The sequence below is a fragment of the Camelus bactrianus genome, chromosome 13 (genome assembly GCF_048773025.1).
Source record: "Camelus bactrianus isolate YW-2024 breed Bactrian camel chromosome 13, ASM4877302v1, whole genome shotgun sequence".
In the NCBI taxonomy this organism is placed as follows: Eukaryota; Metazoa; Chordata; class Mammalia; order Artiodactyla; family Camelidae; genus Camelus; species Camelus bactrianus.
This window is the reverse complement of record NC_133551.1, coordinates 40,045,838-40,067,223: the sequence shown is the minus strand read 5'-3', so window position 1 is coordinate 40,067,223 and position 21,386 is coordinate 40,045,838. Positions and strand designations below refer to the sequence as shown.

The 21,386-nt window shown below is 50.2% G+C and overlaps 2 protein-coding genes across 11 annotated transcripts in view; one reads left to right on the top strand and one right to left on the bottom strand.

Moving 5' to 3' along the window:
• LOC105066416 (acyl-coenzyme A thioesterase 11) overlaps positions 1 to 21,386 on the top strand; it is a 116,458-nt gene that overhangs the window by 42,972 nt on the left and 52,100 nt on the right. Inside the window, exon 16 of one of the 10 annotated variants that reach the window (XM_045514271.2) lies at positions 179 to 275. The exons of 5 other annotated variants lie outside the window; for them this stretch is intronic. In XM_045514271.2, coding sequence (XP_045370227.2) covers positions 179 to 275 — 97 coding nt within the window. Of the gene's footprint in view, positions 1 to 178; positions 14,031 to 18,005; positions 18,126 to 21,386 lie in introns of those variants that run through there. 4 more of the 10 variants (XM_074376415.1, XM_074376411.1, XM_074376410.1 and 1 more) reach the window with 4 other exon arrangements.
• Positions 403 to 11,112, bottom strand: FAM151A (family with sequence similarity 151 member A). The gene is made up of 8 exons (XM_074376416.1): positions 10,980 to 11,112; positions 9,720 to 9,866; positions 6,272 to 6,424; positions 5,014 to 5,173; positions 3,354 to 3,578; positions 2,478 to 2,617; positions 1,585 to 1,728; positions 403 to 1,163 (listed from the first exon to the last, which is right to left on the bottom strand). Exons 1-8 carry the CDS (start codon positions 11,104 to 11,106, stop codon positions 490 to 492), a joined length of 1,770 nt encoding a protein of 589 aa, XP_074232517.1. The 5' UTR covers positions 11,107 to 11,112; the 3' UTR covers positions 403 to 489.

Below are 21,386 nucleotides of genomic sequence, written 5' to 3'. Positions count from 1 at the left end.
GGGGAGACTTGCTGGAGGAGGTCAGGCCTGCCAGTCATACAATCTTCTAAGGCCCCAGGTGCCAGCTCCTGTTTGCTGCCTTCCTAGCAGGCAAGCAAGGCTGCTTCCCTCCTGCCTCTTGTCCACTCAGCCGCCCCCTGCGCCCCCACCTCCCTGAGTGCAGCTTCCCGCCCTGCAGGTGTCCTACTACAACCAGGCCACCACGGGCCTTCTCAACTATGTGACCACCAATGTGACCGGCCTCTCCTCTGAGTTCTACACCACCTTCAAGGCTTGTGAGCAGTTCCTCCTGGACAACCGGAACGATCTGGCCCCCAGCCTCCAGACCCTCTAGGCACCCTCAGTGGCCACCTCACACCCATTCCCATTCCATCCTGCCCCGAGGACACATGTGCAGTGCACTGAGGAAGGCAGAGGCATTTATTTCTTCCCGCCTCCCCCTTGGGAAGCCTCTACCCAGGGGTCTGCCAGCCCAGCACCCCTGGGTGGTCAGTTTCTACCAACATCTGCCAGCAAATCTTCGCGGTAACCCTGGGGTAGCTTGTAGTAGACTCGGGTCTTATCCACGGCTCTCGCTGCCAGCAGCACTCCCCGCACAGATGCGTAGTTGCCCCGACCAGGGTTGTGCTCCACTGTGACAGTGGCCCGGGGGGAGGCTGCCAGCAGTCTGTCCACCACGCCAGCTGTGCTCTGGCCCAGCGGCCCAGCCTGCAGCTGGAAGGACACAGGTTGCCAGAGGCCCTGGCATAGATCCAGCATATCTGTGAGCAGCTGTTCCCTGTAGCCACTGCCCAGCACTTCCTCAGGCCAGCGTGGTGCCACTGTCACATGGGGGAAAACCTCAGCCATAGCTGTAAGAAACTCCCTGCCAGCCATGTAGCCAGGGACCACAAAACTCCCGTGGGAGATTGTGGCCCCGACCCACACAGGCCTAGACAGGTGGCCTAGGGCAGAGAGGTGGGCCAGCATGGCCAGGGTTGGCCGGAGGGCTGTGGGCTCTGCAATGTGCACATGGACGCCCCACCGTCGGGGGTGTGTGGCCAGCTGCTGCAGGCAGGACTCCAGCGTCAGGGCACGGCCATCTGGGGCACGCACGATGGGCATGGGGTTCTCAGCTGCGGGCTCCTGGAGGCCAACGTTCAGCAGGATCATGCCTTCTCTGTCTGGAAGAGGTAGTGCAGGAAGAGTGTCTAGGGTTTAGGTTATCCTGGGGTGTCAGAGGCCCTTGCTGAAGCTAAAGGGATAGCAGGGGGGTAATGGGACCTGTTGATGGGATCTGGGTTCCAGATGAAAGGGCTGCTTTATAAATGTGCCCGGGGCTCGTGAGAATTAACCAATAAGCCGTTAACTTAGTTCTGGGCCCTTGCCTATGGCTTGGCCCTGGGGCCCGTGCCCGCCTCTCCTGCAGCATGATGTGACTGCGGGCTCACAGGTGCTGGTCTGAAGGCCCCACACTCTTGCCAGCACTGTACTCCCTAAGCGCGCAGCTGTGTTGCCATGGTAACTGAGGCCTGAGGTAGCTCCCCCAGCATTGGAAGCCCTCATGGGAAAGCTAGGTGCACAAGGACTGCAGGCAGACCTTACCTGGGAGGCCCACTGTTGCTGTGCTTCCATGGCCCCGAATGTCAGGAACCAGCCACTCCACACTCAGACTGCTACCCCCAGGGAGTTGGAGAAACGGGGTCAGGCTGCCCCCAGTGTAGTAGTTTTGCTTCCGTGAGGCATTCACTGTGGGACAAATTGCCAAGATGAAGTGACCACCAGCCGTGGGGCACCTTCTATGTAGCATGGCCCTATACACATCCTCCCTAAGCCTCACAGCAAGCTTCCAGGGAGCTGTAACTCCCTGTTTTGTAGATTACAGGTGACTTGCCCAAGGTCCTATAGCCATGAGGCAGAGTTGCTTTGATTAGAACCTGATGGAACCAGATCCATCTGGCTCCAAAGCTGGTATTCTTTCCCCTCGCCTAGATGGCTTCCATGGCAGGAGTGTTGGGTCTGCTGGGTCCCCTTTGAGATGACTTAACTGCAGGCTCTCCTAAGTTTGGAGTCCAGGGAATGAGGGTTTGGACGAAGGAATAGGTAGTGTCTGGATCATTGATTAGCAGGTACGGTGGAGCGGCCATTTTCTGAACTGCCAGAGTAACTCTCAGAGGAGCTGTGTTACAAGGGGAAGCAGATGGGGTTTGGAATTTGCTGGTTCCAGTCTGAGCTCTGCTACGTACAAGCTGAATGACTGTGTAAATTACATAACTGTTCTGTGAAATGGAATCCATGCTTCATGGATCTATGAGACTTAGACAGCATATTGTATCGGGGTCGCATACAATTGATGCTTAAAACAATTCCTTCCTCCCATCCCACCCAGGATTTCCCCCTGCCAACGCTCCACCCTTCCTAGCTCTGCTCCACCAATTGCTGCCCTGTGTGGAATCCAGCCCCACCGCCCTCCCCACCCTCCCCAGACCCCTCCCTACTGGCAAGCTGCCTGAACTGTGACAGGACAGGCTCGAAGATGTCATAGTAGACTTGGTGGGGGGCGGTGTTGTCCCGGATGTAGAGGAGATCATCCACTGACACGGAGTCTGAGGTGGCCTGCCACAGCGTCAGGCTGTACCTGGGGCCCAGAGAGCCGGCTCAGTGCCTGTTGGGCTCAGCAGTCCTCAGCCCCACTTCTGTGCTCAGAGCTAGACCCTAGCTGGGCAGGGGCAGAGCACTACCTCCTTCCTGGGGGCAGAAGAAACCACAGAGGCTTAGATGGAGGGAGGGGATGGCCTGCCCTGCCTCCTCACTTGGAGTGTCTGTTTTTGGATCTTGCCTTAGGAAAAAGACAAGGACAGGAGAGATGGGCACAGGGGGTAGGGGGAGAGGTCAGGTATGAAGAGGGGAAAGGGGCAGCCTCCAGACTCCTGTGGGGAGAGGCTAAGGAAGGTGGTGCTGGGCAGCTGGGAGCAGAGTGCAGGGGTGGGGATGGGGGTTTCTCAATCCCTACAGAGCTATCCTGGGGCAGAGGCTGCAGGTGCAATCTGTGCAGCCCCAGGGGCACAGCCAGCTCCCATGGGAGAAAACTGGGAGGCAAATTGTGTCTCAGCATAAACACTTTCCAACAGGCAAGATTATCTACCAATGAACAGGCTGCCTCAGGTGATAGTGAGCTGCCCATTACCAGAGGTATATAAGCAGGAAGCAGGGAAGCAGGGACACTGTAGGGAAAGGGGGCACCAGAGGGGGTTGGACCAGATGATCATTAAGACTCTTCTAGCCATGAGCACCTGGGATCTTCCTGGAGCATCAGTGCCTGGGAATGGGTTTGGAGAGAGCAGGGGCTGTGGCAGGGGCCTGGGAGCTCTCACCTCTCAGACTGGCCCAGCAGCCAGCTGAAGTAGGGCCAGGCAGACCGCGCCATGAGAGCGTACAAAGGGAAGGTGACCTTCTGTGGCAGTGCTCCCACCAGCTCCTGCATCTTCTCCACCATGGCTCGGGTATACGTACTGTTCGGGAACATGGGCAGGTAGAGGGTGGTCCAGCCTGTAGACAGGGTTGCCTCAGGATATTTCTCCTGGGCCAAGGCCAGGAACCTGAAAAGGATAAAAGATGCTGGTCTTTTAGAGCCCCTTCCTCATCTCCTGGGTTCCCATCAATGCTAAGAAGAGGCAGGACCTATTGCATCTATGAGATAAGGGCAGAGTCCTAAGGAACAGAAGTCCCACAGTAAGGCTTGGACTTTGGTGTCCAGCAGGTCTGGATTTGGGTCCTGACTCTGTGACCTTCGGTAGCTCATCCAACCTCTTTGATTCTCAAAGATGGCATCCTTTCAAGCAGGACAGGGCTTCTTAAACATCCCTACCTGGACAGGGGGCACGCAGTCCAGAACCCTGGGTGTGGGATCTGGGTTCTATCATCTGTGGAGTCTCTGAACTTCCAGATTTTATTTTAAAATTTCATTCAAATTTTGCCCTGATGTGGATTTTAATAGGCAAATAATCACTCTTTCCCTCTCCCCAAAATATTGAGTAAAATCATTTGGAGAAGATGAACCACATTTATCTTGGGCCACTGACTACATTTTCAAACTGCTGCTTTCCAGATGCACCTCAGTTTGAGAATCATGATAAATATTGGATGGATGGATGGTTGGCTGGCTGGCTGGAAAGATGGATGGATGGATGGATGGATGTAGAGATAGATGGTAAAGAGCATGAGGGTTAGAATCATAAAAGCCTGGCTCTGAATCTCTGCTCTGCGTATTACTAGACTTAGGCAGATCATTTAATTTTAGTGAGATAGTTCCTGTATTAACAAAATGAAAATAATAGTACCTACCTCATTGTCATTGTAAGAGTTAAATGGTATTCTACAACTAAGGTACTTAAAACAGTGCCTGTGATACATAATAAACAGTCAACAAATTGAGCCTCAATTATTGTCAGTTTTCTCATCTGCAAAATGAGGAGGAAAAAATGCTCCTAACCTGGCATTGCTATGTGAAAATCAAACTCAGATATAGTCTCTCCTTATATGTGGTCCTTTTTTGTGAATTGGAGAGCACCATGTAGCTGGTGTACGTGATGGCTGTTGGTGGCAGTGCTGGGATTTCAGGGGCCTGGGGAAGGAGTCAGGGCTTTAGACTTTTCTAGCAGGCCAAGTCCTGCCCTGGTCACTGGACTAGACCTTGCTTGCCCTCCAGGAGTAAACGGTATAGTAGGGGTGACAAACCTGTAACCTGACAATGATAACGCAATGAAATCAGGACTGTGTTAAGAGGAAGTGTGGGTGAAGGTCCTCAGCAGCCTTGGGTGTCAGGGAAGTTTCTGGGATAGGTAATGACTGGGCAAAGTTTCATCAGGAAATGGGGGAAAGGCATTTAAGGCAGCGGAAACAGCATGTGCAAAGGCTCAGATGTTGCATAGTGTGGCTGGAGGCAAATTCAGCAAAGGTCCCCTGAGGACCTACTGTGCCAGATGTTGAAGGAAGAGGACTGGACACAGCTTGGGCAGAGAGGTGAACACTTACCGTGTGGCATTGATCTCTATTGGGATGGGGACGTTGGGGCCCCTCTGGATGTCGGCATTGATCCACACAGGTCTCCGGACTCTCCCCTCCGATGTCAGTCGCCGCAGGAGGTCCAGGGAGGGGCCCACAGCCTTGATGCTCTTGAAGTCCAGTTTGATGCCTGTGGGGAGAGGTCCAGGGGCTTGAGGAACTGGTCCCTCATGCTCCAGGAGGAAGGAACCAGAAGACATGACTTACTGGGGCAGAGAAAGCAGGTATGGGGGTGGTGGTACGGGAAAGATAGGGACCAGATTCTGGCCTGGCGTTAAGAAGGGCTTTCAAACAAGCAGAGCTAACCTGAAGAGGAAGGTCTTGGTTCTGCAGGAGTGAGCTCCCATCCCTCATCCCCAAAGGGAGGAAGCAGAGGACGGCTAAGGGCCTGGGACCTGGGGCTGGTGCAGGGGTTGTCAAGCATCCGATGAAAAGGCACTGTGATTCTTGAGCTGGCAGGCTCAGGGCCACTCGAGCCTGTGGGGAGGTCATTGGGTCTTTGGGAGGGGGCATGTGAGTGGAGGAGGGTTGTCTATGTAGAGGAAGGACCCAGCGTGAACAATAGCCCATTCTGTTGAGGGGGGTGGGGGCTGGGAATGACGGGAAAAGCCAGAGATGAGGGTGGGAAGTTAGAGAAGGATGTTAAAAGCCAGGCCAAGGAGATCACACTTTGTCCTGAGGACAGTGGGGAGCCATGGATGGTTAAAGCTGGGGAGTGACATGACAATTGGCATTTTGGAAAGCTCACTCAGGTAGGGGTTGAGTTTGAAGGAAGGAAACCAGTAAGGAAGGAGGTCCAGGGGGAAAATGATGTGGCTGGGGCTGAATCAAGGGGTAGGATTCAGGGTTAGAACTGGCAGATGCAGCAGATGAGTGTATGTGGGGGATGAGGGAGAAGCATTAGGGGGATGTCTGGATTCTGACTGCAATTGGCAAAGAGACATGGGAGGGGAAGGTGGAATTTGGTTTTGGGCATGTGTGTCCAGTTCTGTGGATTCAGGAGGGAACACCCTGCACGAGGTTGGCCCTTTGCAGCTTATCCTGCACTTTTACATCCCTCATCTCACCAATCTTCGGAGCCCAGGCCTCTAGGGTGTGGGCTGGAAAGCCGAGGCAACAAGCAACTTCTGACGGGGACTGGAATTGCCTCCCAGTGGAGAGATCCTTGACATGTGGCTTGAGGACCAGGGGGCTGGGCAGCCAGGGAGGGGCTGAGAGAGGTCCTTACCCTTCTGAGAAGAGGTCAGCACAGTCTCCAGCCACTGCTCCAGGGTGTTGTCACTGTAAATCGCTGGGGGGTGCGCCATGATTGGAAGCCCTGTCTCGTTGGCCGTGCCAAGTCCTTCTACTGTGACATCTGCCTCTAGGACCATGGCATCGCCTGTGCAAGAGGACAAACTCAATCAGTCCCTTTTTTCTCATTTATAACACGTTTATTACAGAACATTTGGAAAATACAGAAAAGCAGAAAGAAGGGAAATAGTCACCTACATTTCCATCATAGTTCATTTTTGATGTATTTTCTTCCATTTTTATCTATGTATAGTTTTTACCAGTTGAGACCATGCTGCATTTATAATTTTTAATCCTTTTCTTTCAATATTATAATGCACGTTCACAATCCTTTCTACGTCTCATTAGAAAAAAAAGCTGCAGAATTCCTGATGGAGGGCACTCACCCTGCTTTAGTTAGCCACTCCCTTATTCCTGAGACATTTCAGGAGTTTCTAATCTTTGCTACTAATAAGTAACGATACAATTTTATTCTGATTTTCTGATTATTTCTGATCCTGACTTGCAGAATTTGAGTCAGGGCAATGCAGGGTCGTTTTTAAAGCCCATATGATCAAATTACTGTCTAGAAAAATTCTTCTGATTCATGTTCTGTTCAGAAGTACATAAGCTGGTCCATCTCCCTGCACCCTTACAGCACTGAGCATTGTTATTTTTATCTCCTAAATTCACGCAGTTAACTCGGTCAGGTGGCTGTGTCATTCCTGCCCTGAGAGTTCAGTCCAGAGAGAGCTAAGGCCTTTCCAGTGAGAAGCAGACCTGGAAGAGCTGACCAGGGTCTCTGCCCAGGGAACAGAGTGCGGGGAGGGCGGGGTGGCTCCCGCATCATCTCAGACAGCTGGCATGAGGAGGGGCCTCTTCTGGTTTATATTTGCAGTGTCCTGACCATTCTCACTTCCCTCCAAGTCCATTCTCTACACAGCCACTAGAGTGAGTGTTCCAAACATGTACCTGATCGTGTCACTTCTATTAAAAAACAAAAACAGCCCTGCCCTTTGCCCTGAGAATCAAATCCAAACGCCTGACCATGAATGACCAGGCCCTGGCAAATTTTCCAGTCTCATCTTGAATTCCTCTTTCCCTCAATCTCTAGGTTCCATCCACTCCTGCTTCTCCAGCATTAATGTGCACACAGAAATCACCCAAAAACTGTTAAAATGCACGTTCTGATCAGTAGGTCTGGGGCAGGGCCTGAGATGTCTAACAAGCTCCCCCATGATGCCCATGCCGCTGGTCCGTGGACCACACTTTGAGTATCGGGGCTCAACTATCTTGTCCTCCCATCCCTGGGCGATTCCATGTGGCTGGCTGTTGCCTTGGCAACACTCTTCCCTCTGCAGCTTTACTAGGCCACCTCCAGCTCATCTGTGGGTGTTGGCTTAAAATATCACTTCCTCAAGGAGGCCATCCCTGAACCCCACACCCAGTCGAGTTAGGTCACCTGCTTCTCCTCTGAGCACTCAGCCCCCGTGTAATTGCTCGCTCAGCATCAGTCGTCCTGAGTGTAAGTGCCAGGGAGCAGGGTCTGGGTCTGCACTGACCATCACTTGCACATCTGATGCCAAGATGGTATCAGGCCTAAAAAGGAGCTTCAGAAATGTTTGTTGGATGATGAATGACAGAATGAATGAATGATAGAGAAGTTAAGGTCAACCAGCTCGGGTCCAGAAAGGTGGAAGAGCTTGCCCAAAAGTGCAGAGGAGTTTTACAGATTTCTCTAACACCTAGATGTCTGGATATCCAGGAGGGGAAGGAAGCTGAGTGCCAGGCTGTCCCCAGCACTGAGCAGGTACTTGGCCTCGTCCCATTTCATCCTCATGTTATTCCTTCTGCCCGGAGGTTGCGGGTCCTGGTGTCTTCACTGGCAAGATGGGGATGAGCCTCCCGCCTCAGGCCCTGACTTGCAGGATATGGACATAAAAGCACCTTGTAAACCGTGAAGGGCAGTATGAAGGTAGCCTTTATTTTTATGGCTTGAACACAAAGTCCTTTCTTATCTTAACTTTTAGTTATCCGGGAATGCAGAGAGAGGGGTCCAAAGGGTTTGGGGCCCAATAAGGCCCAGAGAAGCCAGGCCCAAGCCGGGCAGCTGGGCAGGTAAGAGGGTAGCTCAAGAGAATGGGTGCTAAGGGGTCTCCTTCCCCATCTAAGGGGGCCATTTCCAGTCTGGGGAAGGTGGGGCTGCTCTGGGAGAGAGTCCCGGTGACCCTCCGATGCTGCTGCCTTGCTGGATCTACACCAGCCGTCTCCCTTGAGACACTGCGAGCTCCATGAACCCCAGGTCATGTCTCAGTCATTTCTAAACCTTCCTTCTGACCTGGGTCCAGAGCACAGGCCCAGAAAATGTTTAGTGAAGTGGACTAAAGACTGATGGACCTAACCTGCCTCCTTGTGATCGCCACCTGGTTCCACCTTCCTCCTAGAAATTTTCTCCCTTGTCATCAGCACCTGTTATGTGCCTTCCAGATGCTGAATCTGGGGGCTGACTTGTTTGGGTAGGGATTTGAAGAAGGGACAGGAAATGAGGGAAAGATCAGGTTCCTGCAGCCACAGTAGAAGCCCTGGTCCTCAGGGGCACAGTCAGGTGGGAAGGAGTGCTGCTCCCCAGAGGGAGCAGACTGGACGTTGCCAGGCATCCCAGATGCCAGGAGCTCTCTGCCTCACATCCGGCAGAAGAGCACTATGGCTGTGTGCCCACCCTGAACCCAAGACTGCCAGCTTCTAGTCCCAGTCCTAACACTTGCAAGCTGTGTGACCTTGGGTGGGTTACTGGTCACTCTCTCTTGCCTTTGGAGATGGCTAGCACTCTGTCTATGGAGTGTGTAAATCTACTTTTGCTTTAACCACCCCCATGCCTCGTGGCCTCCCTGACCCTCTGAGATGGCCCACACCAAACTTTTCTGAGCCTTCATTTTTCTTCTGTCAAATGGTACCCACAAAACTTTGCTCATGGCCCCAGGAGGCCCCACGTGGAATGGGAGCGTGTGTCCGCACAGGAATCAGCTGCCGACTGGCTCCCATAATCATTCTGAATCAGAGACTCAGGAGCTTTTTTGGTTTACTCAGGTTTTCACAGCTTGTTTTTGGTAGTGCTGGAGGTCAAACGCATCTTCTGGCTTCCTTAGGCTTTGAGGGCAAAGGCCTCCTGAGTGGGGAAGCAGTCTCCTGACAAGCCATTGGAGGGAGGGCAGGACATGAGCTTGGAACCAGACATCTCTGTACAACCTAAGCCAGTCACTTAACCTTTGAGCCTCCACTTCCTCAAGTGGAGAAAGGCAAGATACCCATCAGAATGCCTCCTTGTAGGTAGAGCTCCCTTAGCCCCTCCTCTGCTCTCCCTCCATCTCCCCTCAGCCTGTCCCAGTCCTGGCGACTGGACTTACTGCTGAGGGCAGCCTTCATATCCTCCTGGCTGTTGGCAGCGTGGTACCAGTTGACCAGCAGGCCATCCCTTTGGCTGATCTGACCCAGGCTCAGTAGGTAGTCCAGCATGTCTGCGTCGGGGCGGCAGACCGCATCCTGCTTACAGCCTGGAGTCAAGACCAAGAGGGCTATTAGCATCAGTTCTCGCCCAGCCCAGGACTCCCATCTGTACATCCCACTGACCCTCCCTGGTTCCCCAGGGGGTGTCCAGCATGGCATCTAGGAGATAGACAGTGGACCCCGGAGTCCCCCAGAGTCATCAGTGCTGCGTGAGAGAGAAATACATGGGTTCCTGGGTGTAAGGAAGCTTTGAACCAGCCTGGGGGTGTTAGGAAGTTCACTGGGAAGGGAACACGTAAGGGAGACCGAGAAGGATGATGTGTGAATTTGACCAAAAGAGAGGACTAGGTTATTCCACGCAGAGAGAACAGTATAAGCAAAAGCTTGGCCACAGGAAAAAGTGTGATTGCCTAAGGGAATGGCCCCTGGCCCAGTACTGATGTAGAGAAATGGAATAGGGCAAAATTAGAAAAAAGGGCTGTGATCAGGTTGTAAATGGCCTTGGGTGCCAGCAAAGGAGTTGAGTGTGTGCTGGAGACAGCAGGCAAGGATCTCCTTGGTGGCAGAGCGAGCATGGGCTGGTGAGAGCCAGGCTGGTGGCAGGCAGAGAGTCTGTGTGGGAGGGGGAAGATTGCTGCAGGGGTTCAGCAGGAGATGGAGGACTGAGAGGTCAGAGTGGGAGGGTAGATGATGGAAAGGAAGAAGCCTTGAGGCGCAGGGCTGAAGATACAGGAGGAGAGGAGGTGCTCCCAGGTCCCCGTGTGAATGGAGGAGCCCTTCACTGGGAGAGGGCGCAGGGACCAGCAGGTGGTGGTGGGGAAAGTTCAGCTCAGTCAGCTGAGTTTGAGATGCCCCTGTGACTCCCCAAGAAGGAATCTGGGGGCACAGAAGGAGGTTGGGCTGAAGACTGAGATTCTGTGGTCCTCAGGCAGCTGAAGCCAGGCAAAGGAGGAAGGGAAAGAAAGTTAACGGGACCTTCTGCTTGGGGTGAAGTCTTAGTGGGATTGGTGGATAGGAGAGGCAAGTCAAGCTGTGGAAGGAGGATGAGTAGGGATGGGAGAGGAGGCCATCAGAGCTATCAATGTGGACAGAGCCTTGGTGGGGACAAGGAGGGAAGGATGGGCGAAGCCAGCCAGGTGGCATGACCGGGAGGCCCCTACCTGGTTGGGTGTGCTCCTGCAGTGTGAAGCACAGGACCATCCCGATGGCGAACACTACAGCCACACTGGCCCCGCTGACAAGGGCCCACTTGGTCTGACTGTTCAAGCACCCCTTCCTGCGGGCCATGATGACCTCTCCAGGGAATGACCCACCACTCCTTTTGGTGCAGTCTCCTGAGGCTCTGCGAGCTGGGGTCGAGTGGGAGGCAGGAGCCCCCAGCAGCACCTACTTCTCCCCCAGGACAGCCAGCTCCTGCAGGCCTGGAATGTCCCAGATGAAGACAGCTCCCGAGGCCCCTCCTACCTCCCGGCCCTCCTCCTCTTCCTTGTCTCTCCCAGGATCTTAACAGGTCAAGCAGAAAATCCTGCCACCCCCAAAATAACCTTTGAGCTCATTAAGAGGCAGCAGAAGATGTTGGACGGAGCCCTCACCTGCTGCCTGTCGGCCCCTGCCTGGGGGTTGGGAGACCAGGGACCCAGAACAAGCTTGACCTTGGCTTCCTGAAGACCTGCAGGTTTTCTGGACCTAGTCTTTCCCCTGCATAAAAGGAGGCAACTGGATGGCCCTTCCCTCTTTCTGCCCCACCCCAGGGAGTCGCAAAGTTCAGGCTAAGGTGGGTGACAAGGGCAGATTAGATCTGCCTGAGGAATATGAATTTTCCTTCGATTCCTGATATATTATCTAACTGGGATTGAAACTGATAGGCCTGGCATGCTGGCCTGAGTTGCTATAGGCCACTCCTGACTCAGCAAGTCCACAGGGAAGGGACTGCGTCACCATCTGGCACAGATGGTGTCCTAGGAACCCTGGTGTGGGAAGGCAGTTAGAGACCACCTTATTTTCAGTGATCCTGGAGTTTAAATGAGTCCAAGAATCATCTGTAATGTGCACAGGGACTTTGGCTTACAGAGGTTCACAGAGGAATCCAGCAGGATCCCTGGTGATGGTCGTGTGTGTGTGTTTGTGTGTGTGTGTGTGTGTGTGTGTGTGTGTGTGTGTGTACAAGAGTGACTAGAAGGATGAATGATGCCCAGGTGGGCAGATGGTGGGAATCCGAGAGGTAGGGTGCAGGTTGGGAGGGAGTTGGGTTCAGGCCTTGTGGAGTCATGGGGGCTGTGTGTCATCCTTGAAGAGCTGCCCAGGAAGGAACTGGATACAGAGGTCTGAGGCTCTGGAGCAAAGATGAGGGTGTGAGCATTACTTCTTGCCTAAAGCAAAAGGAGAAGAGGGTAGAGGCAGACATTTGGGGACCACTGACTTTAGGGATAGTGGAGGAAGAGGAATCAATCAGGCATAGTGGGACAGAAGGAAGGGGTCCCAGGAGCCAATGGGAGGGTCACTTCAAGAAGAAAGTGTTGTGGGATACAACAAGGCAGCCAGCTGGTGACATGGTGGTAAAAGAATTTACCAGTTAAAGTATGAGAATAGAAAAGGAGTTTATTAGGGGTATGCTGTCATAGACAATAGTGGGCCACACAGGCGAGGGGTGTCTGTGTGAGCCCTGAGGGCCGGTTGTTGGGGTCTTTTATAAGGTTGGGTTACAAGGTGCCTGATCGGTTTGTGCGCAAGTCTCTGATTGGTGGTAGGTGAGGTGAGAAGTTTGGGGCCCGTGAAGGGTGGTGGGGTTTGACTCTGATAAGGTTGTCATTACCTGGGGTTATCAGTTTGTTAGGGGAGACACACCCATTAAAGAATGTCAGACATTTGAGAGCCCAGAAATGGGGGTCGTTGTGAGACAGGAGGGAAGAGGGCAGAGCACAGCCATTCAAGGAATGACAGCAGTTAACACCAAAATGGTGGAAGATTCAACTCCCGGTTGGCCTTGAGGATTAAGAGTGCAGGAGGTTTGACTTCTAGTAGACTTTGAGCTTCATTATTTGCTCATTGTAACATATTAGCATGGTGAATAGCATGCCCACAGGTGTCATGACAGTCCCAAGGCTAACCACAAAAGGTCAAAGAGTGGGTAGTGGCCAAATTCCTGGGAATCCCAGCCCCTTCCCCAGAGCAGTTGGAATGGTCCCACCTGTAGGCATGTGAAGCTACTGAGCCCATAAAAACTGGCAACACTATGCCTAGTGGTCCTTTTTCACTCGCTCCTCTTCGGAGACGGCCTGCACTCTGTCTGTGGAGTGTGTACCTACTTTTACTTTAACTTGAGCACCCAATTCCCACACCTCTTTCCTTGTCTTTCTCTTGCCTTACACTCTATGCATTATGCATCTCTCTAAGTAAATCTACCTTTATTCAACTGTGGCTTGCACTTGAATTCTTTCCTGAGTGAAGCCAAGGACTCACACTTGGCGGGGCACATCCCAGGAGCTCAACCGAGACCTGGGACATGGCCCTCCTCACACCCCACATCCGTTTTTCCTGCATCACTAGCTCTGGGGGCCCACTCGTGCCCTATGACATGAAGTAGGAGAGGAGAACGCCGGGGTTGTCAGGGACTCCAGCATGCATTCTAAAGGTAGAGCTGCCATTCTAAAGCTGACGCTGCAAGAGTGGGCTCACAGCCCGAGGATGTGCTAGTAGCAGGGCTTGGGGTGGGAGTGGGAGGGTGGGATATGATGGAGACACAGGGGATTAGGAGCACAGAGGTGGAGCCCTAACCTCCTAGGTGGGCCCAGAGTCTTTCAGAGGAGGCCTGGAGAACTTGGAGACCCATGATGAGACAGGAGGGAAGGGAGCAGGGCACAATTGTTGAAGGAATGACACAGCAATTGAGGACAGGACAAACTGGTTAGAACCAAGATGGCAGAAGGTTTGACTTCCAGTTGACCTTGAGCCTCATGTCACACCCACAGGCACCATGACAGTTCCTAGGCTGACCATAAAAGGTCAAAAGAGATTGGAGCCCAATTCCTGGAAATCCCCACCCCTTTCTCAAAATAGTTGCAATAATCCCCCTACTTGTTAGCATATGAAAATACCAAGCCCATAAAAGCGAGCAATCCCGCATCTCATGGTGTCTCTCTCTTGCCTTCTGAGATGGCTCACGCTCTGTCTGTGGAGTGTGTATCTCTCTAAATAAACTTGCTTTCACTTTACTATGCGTCGCTCTTGAATTCTTTACTGCATGAGGCAAGAACCTATTCTTGGGCAACAATGGGGGATTGGGGCTAAGGAAGGACATCCCAGACAAGGGTGCAGCGTGTGTGTGTGTGTGTGTGTGTGTGCGCGTGTATGTAGCAAGCAAAGGCATGTGGGAGAAGGGCTTGCTCAGGATGGTGGGGTGCAGTGGGACTGGATCCTGTCAGGTGGGAAATGGGGGTGTTCAGGAGAGGAGGTTGGGGGGTGAGCAGTGCTGGGTCACCCCAATAAAGAGCTTGGTGCCAGCCTGGAGGGGATGGGGAGCCTTCACTTATAGGAAAAGCAGGAGAGAGGCCTGCTCAGCTTGGATTTTGGATGGTGATTCTGGAAGCTGTTATTGAGAAATGGCTGGAGACGTCCCAACCATCCCTAACACCGGGGACATCCAATTTTAGTACCCCCGGCCCTGGCCCTGCCATCGAGCCACATGACCTCCCACGCCATTCTGCTCAGAACAAGCAAAGGCCCACTGGGGTTTGAGGCCCAGGCTCTGTTAACCTGGGTTACTTCAATCCCTTCTGTTACCTGAAAATTAGGTTCACCTCTTGTGGGCGTCGAGTCAAAACACACCACCAAGCCAAAGATCCGGAGAAGGAAGGATTTATTACCTGCAGCAAGTAAGGAGAACACTTTCTTTCCCAAAGCAGTGTCTTCACGAACAGCAAAATTGGGAAAGTTTTAAGCTAAGGGTACAAGCACATTCATGTAAGGGCTTTAGCAGAGGAGAATTCAGCATAGAATTGGGTCAGAGATTGACAGAGTCCAGGCTTTAGTTGATTGAAGTCATGAAGGTCACGAAAAGTCAACATAATTATTCAACCCTCCACCTGGGTGGGGGCCTTAGTTCCTGCAGAATTCAAAGATATGTGTCAGATTGTCATGTTTATCTCTTGAGGAGGAACTAGGACTCTGTTTTATGGCGGAGCTATTGTTTCTTGACAGCTTTTCCTTTGTCTCTGCATTCCCTCATGTCCCTTAAGATCATTAATTGCTGAGACCTGTTCAAGGGCAAGCATTGTGGCCAGGCTTAGATCACAAAATGGCTTAGGCCAAAAATGGCTTCTCTTACGGCAAGAAAGACATGCTTCATTCTCTTTTTCTGGAGACCCCCTACCCTATCTGCTTACACCCTCCACCTTGACATATTACTAGGAGAAGAAATCAAGGTTGTTAGGATGCACCCCCATTTCAGATGTGGAGCAGAAACCTTTACAGCCTTTAGAGCAGGTCCTGCAGGAAGTTCAGCTCACTGTGCCCTGATAGCTTCTGGGAGGCAGTGTCTATCTCCCCTTCCCACCTTTCCACCCCTCCCCACTCCCCGGAGGATCCCATCAGAATGTGGGGAAATACAGCTTTGTGTATTTATTAATGAAAAATGATTGATTCTTCCTGATCCCAGTTCCTGAACATTCAGCTTGCACTAGCTGGGGCCCCTGAACCCTGGGGATAATCTGACATGGACCCTGCTCCCGAGGCATTTAGAATCCAGGTGCAGGGTTAAGGCCATGGAAGCAGAGCGGCCACCCCTGGTCAGGACTAAATGTCTGGGAAGCTCCCTGGAGGAGGCAGTGTTTGACCTGGACCTTGAAGGATTGGTAGGATCTCTTAGGGAGAAAATAACTTTTTCCCCTTATAAAAGCAGTACAAAAAAATTATTGGAAAATTTGGAAATATGGAAAAATAAATTATCATTCTTTAAAAATAAGGAGATTCACCAACCAGTTACAACTGATCGCTTTCATTTTATTGAAGACCTTTCCAATCTTTTTCAGTGCCTGTTTATTACTGGAATTTTTGCTTTGTTTTGCTTTTTTGGGAGGTGTATTTGTTTTCTGTTGCTGCTGTAACAAACTACCACAAATTTAGTGGCTTAAACAATACATTTTTGATCTTACAGTACAGCTCTGCAGGTCAGAATCTGAAATAGGTTTCACTGGGCCAAAACCAACATGTTGGTGTGGCTGAGTTCCTTTTGGAAGCTCTAGGAGAAAATCCATTTCCTGGCCTTTTCCAGCTTCTGGAGTCGGCCCACATCCCTTGGCTCCTGGCCTTATTCCTACATCTCCACAGCCAGCAAGGTTGGGCCTGGTCCTCAGCATATTGCCACTTCTCAGTCTCGCTTTATCCTGCCTCTCTCTTCCACTTACAAGGGCCCCTATGATTGCACTGGACCCACTCATTTTAAGGTCATTTAGTTAGTAACTTTAATTCCATTTGCAATCTTAATTCCCTCTGCATAGAAAGTAACATATTCACAGGTTCCAGGGGTTAGGATGTGGCTATCTTTGAGCAGCCATTATTCTACCTACCGTGGTGATGGCTAACTTCTGTTTCCCTTTAAAGGGTTTGGGCTCCACTGCCTGCGGGAGGCATTACAGCTAAGAACTCCCTTCCAGCCCTGACACGCACCAACTGTGTGACCTACCTCAGGCATTTTTCACCTTTCTGTGCCTCAGTTTCCTCATTTATAACCTTGTAGGGTTGTTGTGAGCATTAAATGAATAAATCCATGTAAATCACTTGGGACAGTACCCAATGCAAACCAAGTGCTTGATAAAGATGACCTGTTGTTGTACATGTACATACAATTAAAAAAATAAATGAGTTTGTATCCTGCTTTTTTTCCCTCATATATAATGAGTATTTCCCTATATGATTGTAATTTTCATTTTTAATGGATGCATAAAATCTCATTCAATAGTTTATGGAACCATTACCTTCCATGTTGGATACTTGGATTGTTTATAATCTTTTACTAATAAGCAAACGCTCCAGTGAGCATTTCTGGTCACACTCCCGATTATGTTCTTAGGCCAGATCCTCAGAAGTGGGACTGCTTGGTTAAAGGATAAGCACATTTTTTAAGGCTTTCAGAATCTACTGAAAATTTCATTCTAAGAGATTTACATCATCCTAGAGCTGCATGGCTGGATGGGGTTTCCACAGGAGGAGATGCTAAGAGGCAGTACCATTCCAGGCAGCATGACCCAAGGCTCGGAGGGAGATAGCCAGGGCACCCTAGGGGCAGGGAGAAGGCCTGTTTGATTGGCCATGAGGTCTGAGTGAGCACATGGTGGGACGTAAGGCTGCAGGGTGGGAAGAGTCCTGTTTCATTCGCCAGTTTTTTAAACAAGTTGATGGGCGGGTTTTTTAAACAAGTGAATGACATGCTGAGGTCTGTGCTTCCAGCAGGATGAATCTGCTGCAGTGTACAATGAATCAGGGAAATGCTAACAGAAGCGGGGAGCCCAGCGAAGAGGCTCTTGTTAGAAGCCAAGCAAGAGGAGAGGAAACCTGAATTAGGTGGGGGCAGTAAGAATGGAAAGGGGGGATATGTGGGTATTTTCATCAAAGAGTCTTTTGGACCTGGAATCTGACACCAGGTGGAGGAGGGAGAAGTCAGAGGACTTGCTGGAAGTTTTTAGCCTGTCTCTATGAGAATCAAGAACCCTGATAGAAATAAAGAAGTTGGCAGGAGGAACACGTTTTCTGGGAAGGAGATTCAGCTGAGACATGCTGCGTTACAGGTGTCCTGTAAGTGGTAGGGTATATAGATAGTGAACAAGCTTGGGGCAGGAAGTGTAGGTATGCGGCTGTTTCAGTCTCAGGCTGGGGTGTCCACATCTCCTGGCTCTTCCCTTGCCTTGCACTGAGTTGAACCCTGCAAGCAACGTTTCCCAGCCTCCCTTGTCACAGTGTTCCAGCTGCTTCAGCCAATGGGAGGCACTGGTAGGAGCATGGTGGGTGGGAGAAGGGGAGAGGCAGGGTATTTTGTCATCTCTGCCTCAGGGAGCGTGTTTAGCAACGAATGGCTCTGTTTCTCAGTGGCTCTGGCTCCCACCATGTGCCCAGGAACCTGGGCTCTGGTATCCCTGACTCCTGCCCATTTGTCTTCTCAGCTCATCCATCGCTGTGGAGCCACTTCTCTGGAATAAATTCCCTGTTTTAAACACTTAGCATGGTTTCTTACTTTTCTGGTTGAACGCTGACTGATCCAGGAGCCAACAGCATTGATGCCATAATTAAAGCAAGGAATGTGGAAGAAACCCCAGGTGAGAGCTATGAGACCCAAAGCCAGAATCCCAGGGGACACAGATGTAGGGAGTGGGGCGGGGCGGGGGGAACACAGGAGAAAAAGAGTCTGGGGCGGGGAGAGAACCAGCAGAGTGAAGTGCCCCAGAAGCCGAGGGAGGAAAAAGTCTTAAGTTTGGAGCATCACAAAGCAGATGCTCCAGAGAAGGCAGAGAATGAAGATGGAGGACAAGACTTTCAACTGAGCAATGTCCTCAGAGGCAGAGCCTCAGTGGAGAGGAGGTGACAGAGATCAGAGTGTTTAAGCAAAGGGCAGGGAGTGAGGAGGAGGAGGCCAGAGTAAGAATATGACTCATTTCTTCAGCAAATACTTACTGAAGACCTTGGGTACCAGGTATGCAAAGATGAATAAGACATCTCTGTTCTTACAGCAGTCTCAGTTTAATGAGGGAAATAGTCAAGTAACTGGAAATTTATAGCACACTGTCATAAAGTTCTGATCTATGCAGCAAGAGCAAAGGAGAAAGTCTTGATCTAGCTATTGGGAGGGGATCCTGGAGGACTTCCTAGAGAAGATACCCTTGGGCTTTGACAAATAAGTAGGAGTCATGCAGGTGAAATGAAGGAGGAATGGGAGGGAAACAGCATTCTGGATGGAAGGAACAGCATGAGAAAAAGCACAGAGGCAAGACACATCACTGTGAGTTTGGGGAAAACAGTGTGTTGCTAAAGCAGCAACTAATTGTGTAGGAGGAAATGGTACGTGAGACTGGGGGACGATTCCAGTGGTATAATAAACTAGAAACATCAGTGAGAGCCAGAAGGCAGTGGGATATTAACTTTAATATGCTAAAATAAAATAACAGATATTCTCGAATGCTACATGCAGTGAAAATATTTTCAAGAATGAAGATAAAATATATTTTTTTGTAAACAAAAACTAAAAGAGCTTATCACTAGTAAACTCTTATTAAGGAATTTTTAAAGGCTATTCTTTAGGCAGAAGGAAATTGATCCCAGATGGAAGGTCTGAGATTGAATTTATTTTTTCTTTGGCTGGGGGAAGGTTATTTAGGTTTATTTATTTATTTTTTAATGGAAGTTCTGGGGATTGAACCCAGGACCTTGTGTGTGCTAAGCATGCACCCTCCTCTCCTGAGATTGAATTTAAAAGAATGAATGAACCAAACTTGGGTCTGCTTGCCTGCATGCAGTAAAACCAATCTACTGACACCAGGTTGTGGTGCGGGAAAGTGTAGTGTGTATTGCAGGGCATCCAGCAAAGAGTCCAGGCAACTAGTGCTTAAAAGACTCCAGCTCCCTGATGGTTTTCAGGGAAAGGTTTTTAAAGACAGGATGAGGGACGGGGATTGTGGAGAGTGTGATCAGCTCGCCGACATTCTTCTGATTAGTGGTGAGGTCTTCAAGAGTCAACCTCCTCAACCTTCTGGTTCCAACCGGTCTGGGGTCCGTGTGCTTGTGGGCAGCACACAGTTAACTTCTTTCACCTGGTGGGAGTTTCAGTATCTGCAAAACAGCTCAAAGGCTATGGCTCAGAATATTATTTATAGCCCTTGCGGAGGAACTAAAGGTCCTGGACTTTGTTTAATGGCTAAACTATTATTATTTTGTCTTGTTTGACTGTTTCCCTTTGCCTCTGCACATTCTCACTTCTCTGCTTAAATTTATTCTTTGGAACTTGGGGAAGGCCTAGAAGGGTAAAGTTTTTTTGGCAAACAAGAGGCAGGTGGAGGACATGGTGGGGTGGGGTGTGGGGGGAGGCAGTCTGTCCTGGGAAGGCCCTATAGGGTCCTGCTCAGTTACATGATCAGCCAAAATATTAGTGAGATATTGGTTAAATCTAACAAACCCTGATTGAATAAAACAATGATATTTAATGGGTAGGATTTAAAAAACAGAACAGGACTAAAATAAAGGATAACGATAGTATATAAGTTGGCTGATTAGGGTTAAAAGCTTCTAAGGTCCTGAGTCTTGTTTTTTTATTTTTCTGAAGGAGGATAATGTATTACTTTACTTCATTTTACTTTTTTAGTAATAATAAATTAGTAATAATTAATAGTATTACTTAATTTTAGATTTTTCTATGTAAAGTATGCATGTTAGAATGGCTAGAGTGACCCCAAGGAATAGACATAGAATATGTAAATTCCATACAAAAAAAGGGGGATAAAAGGAGAGAAGGAAGATAAATTCAGTAATTTTAAAGAAGAGAAGAAAGGAGAAAAATAAGATACAAATTAAAAAGGAGAGATACTACTTCTGGCAATGGCAAGGTAGCTCCTATCAGACCAACCCTCCTAGAGATAACAATTATGAACTCTGGACAGATTATAAAGAACAATTACCTGAAAACTCTGGAAAGACATTGGAGGCAGGAATTGACTAGAGGAGAGCCAACATTTAGAAGAAGGAACAGCTACCACGTGCAAAAAATATGTAAAACCTCACAAACTTAGTATCGACCCAAAGAAGCCAGAACCCAAAGTCTGCGCTGTATAATTCCATTTATATAAAATACAGAAACAGGTACATCTAAACAGTGGTGTTAGAAGTCAGGATAGTGGTCACCCTTGGTGGGGAGGATAGCGGCTGGAAGTTTTCTGGGGTCCTGGTAAGGTTCCATATCTAGATCTGGGTGCCAGTTACATGGTGCACTCCCTTGGTGAAGATTCAACAAAATTGACATGACATATGCAATTTTCTGTATGTATATAGTGCTTTAGTACACATTTTAAAAATTGAAAAAGGAGCAGAAACAAGGAGGACAGGCAGGAAAAAGGTAAATTGTGCAGGGGTCTCAATGCCGGACCAAGGAGAATTGATGTGACCTTGTGGGCAGTGGAAGGGATTAAGGGGAAAATGAATTGTCAGAGACGCTCCCTGGCTGCAGGACAGAGGTGGCTAGCAGAGGGGAGAGCCTGCCCTGTGGGACATTTTTGAGAAAACTAGCCGGGATCTGGGTTTGTGAAGTTGAGGACCTCAGCCAGGACATAGGGTGTGGAGTTGGAGGGATAGGACCGATGCAGAGGCAGAAGTACTTGGTGATTAATTGAGTGCATTATTGGGGAGGAGAAGGAGGAGGCAAAAATGGTTCTTGTCACTGTGGCTAAAGAGCAAGTGAAGGGCTGCAGGGAAGGAAGCAGGTTTGCTGGGAGGATGCTTACTCAGGCAGAGAAAGCTCGGCCACGTTGGGAGGCTGTGGGAAGAAGCAGGTGGAGGAGCAGCTCTAGACTCAGGTCCCTAAGCAGCCGAGGCAG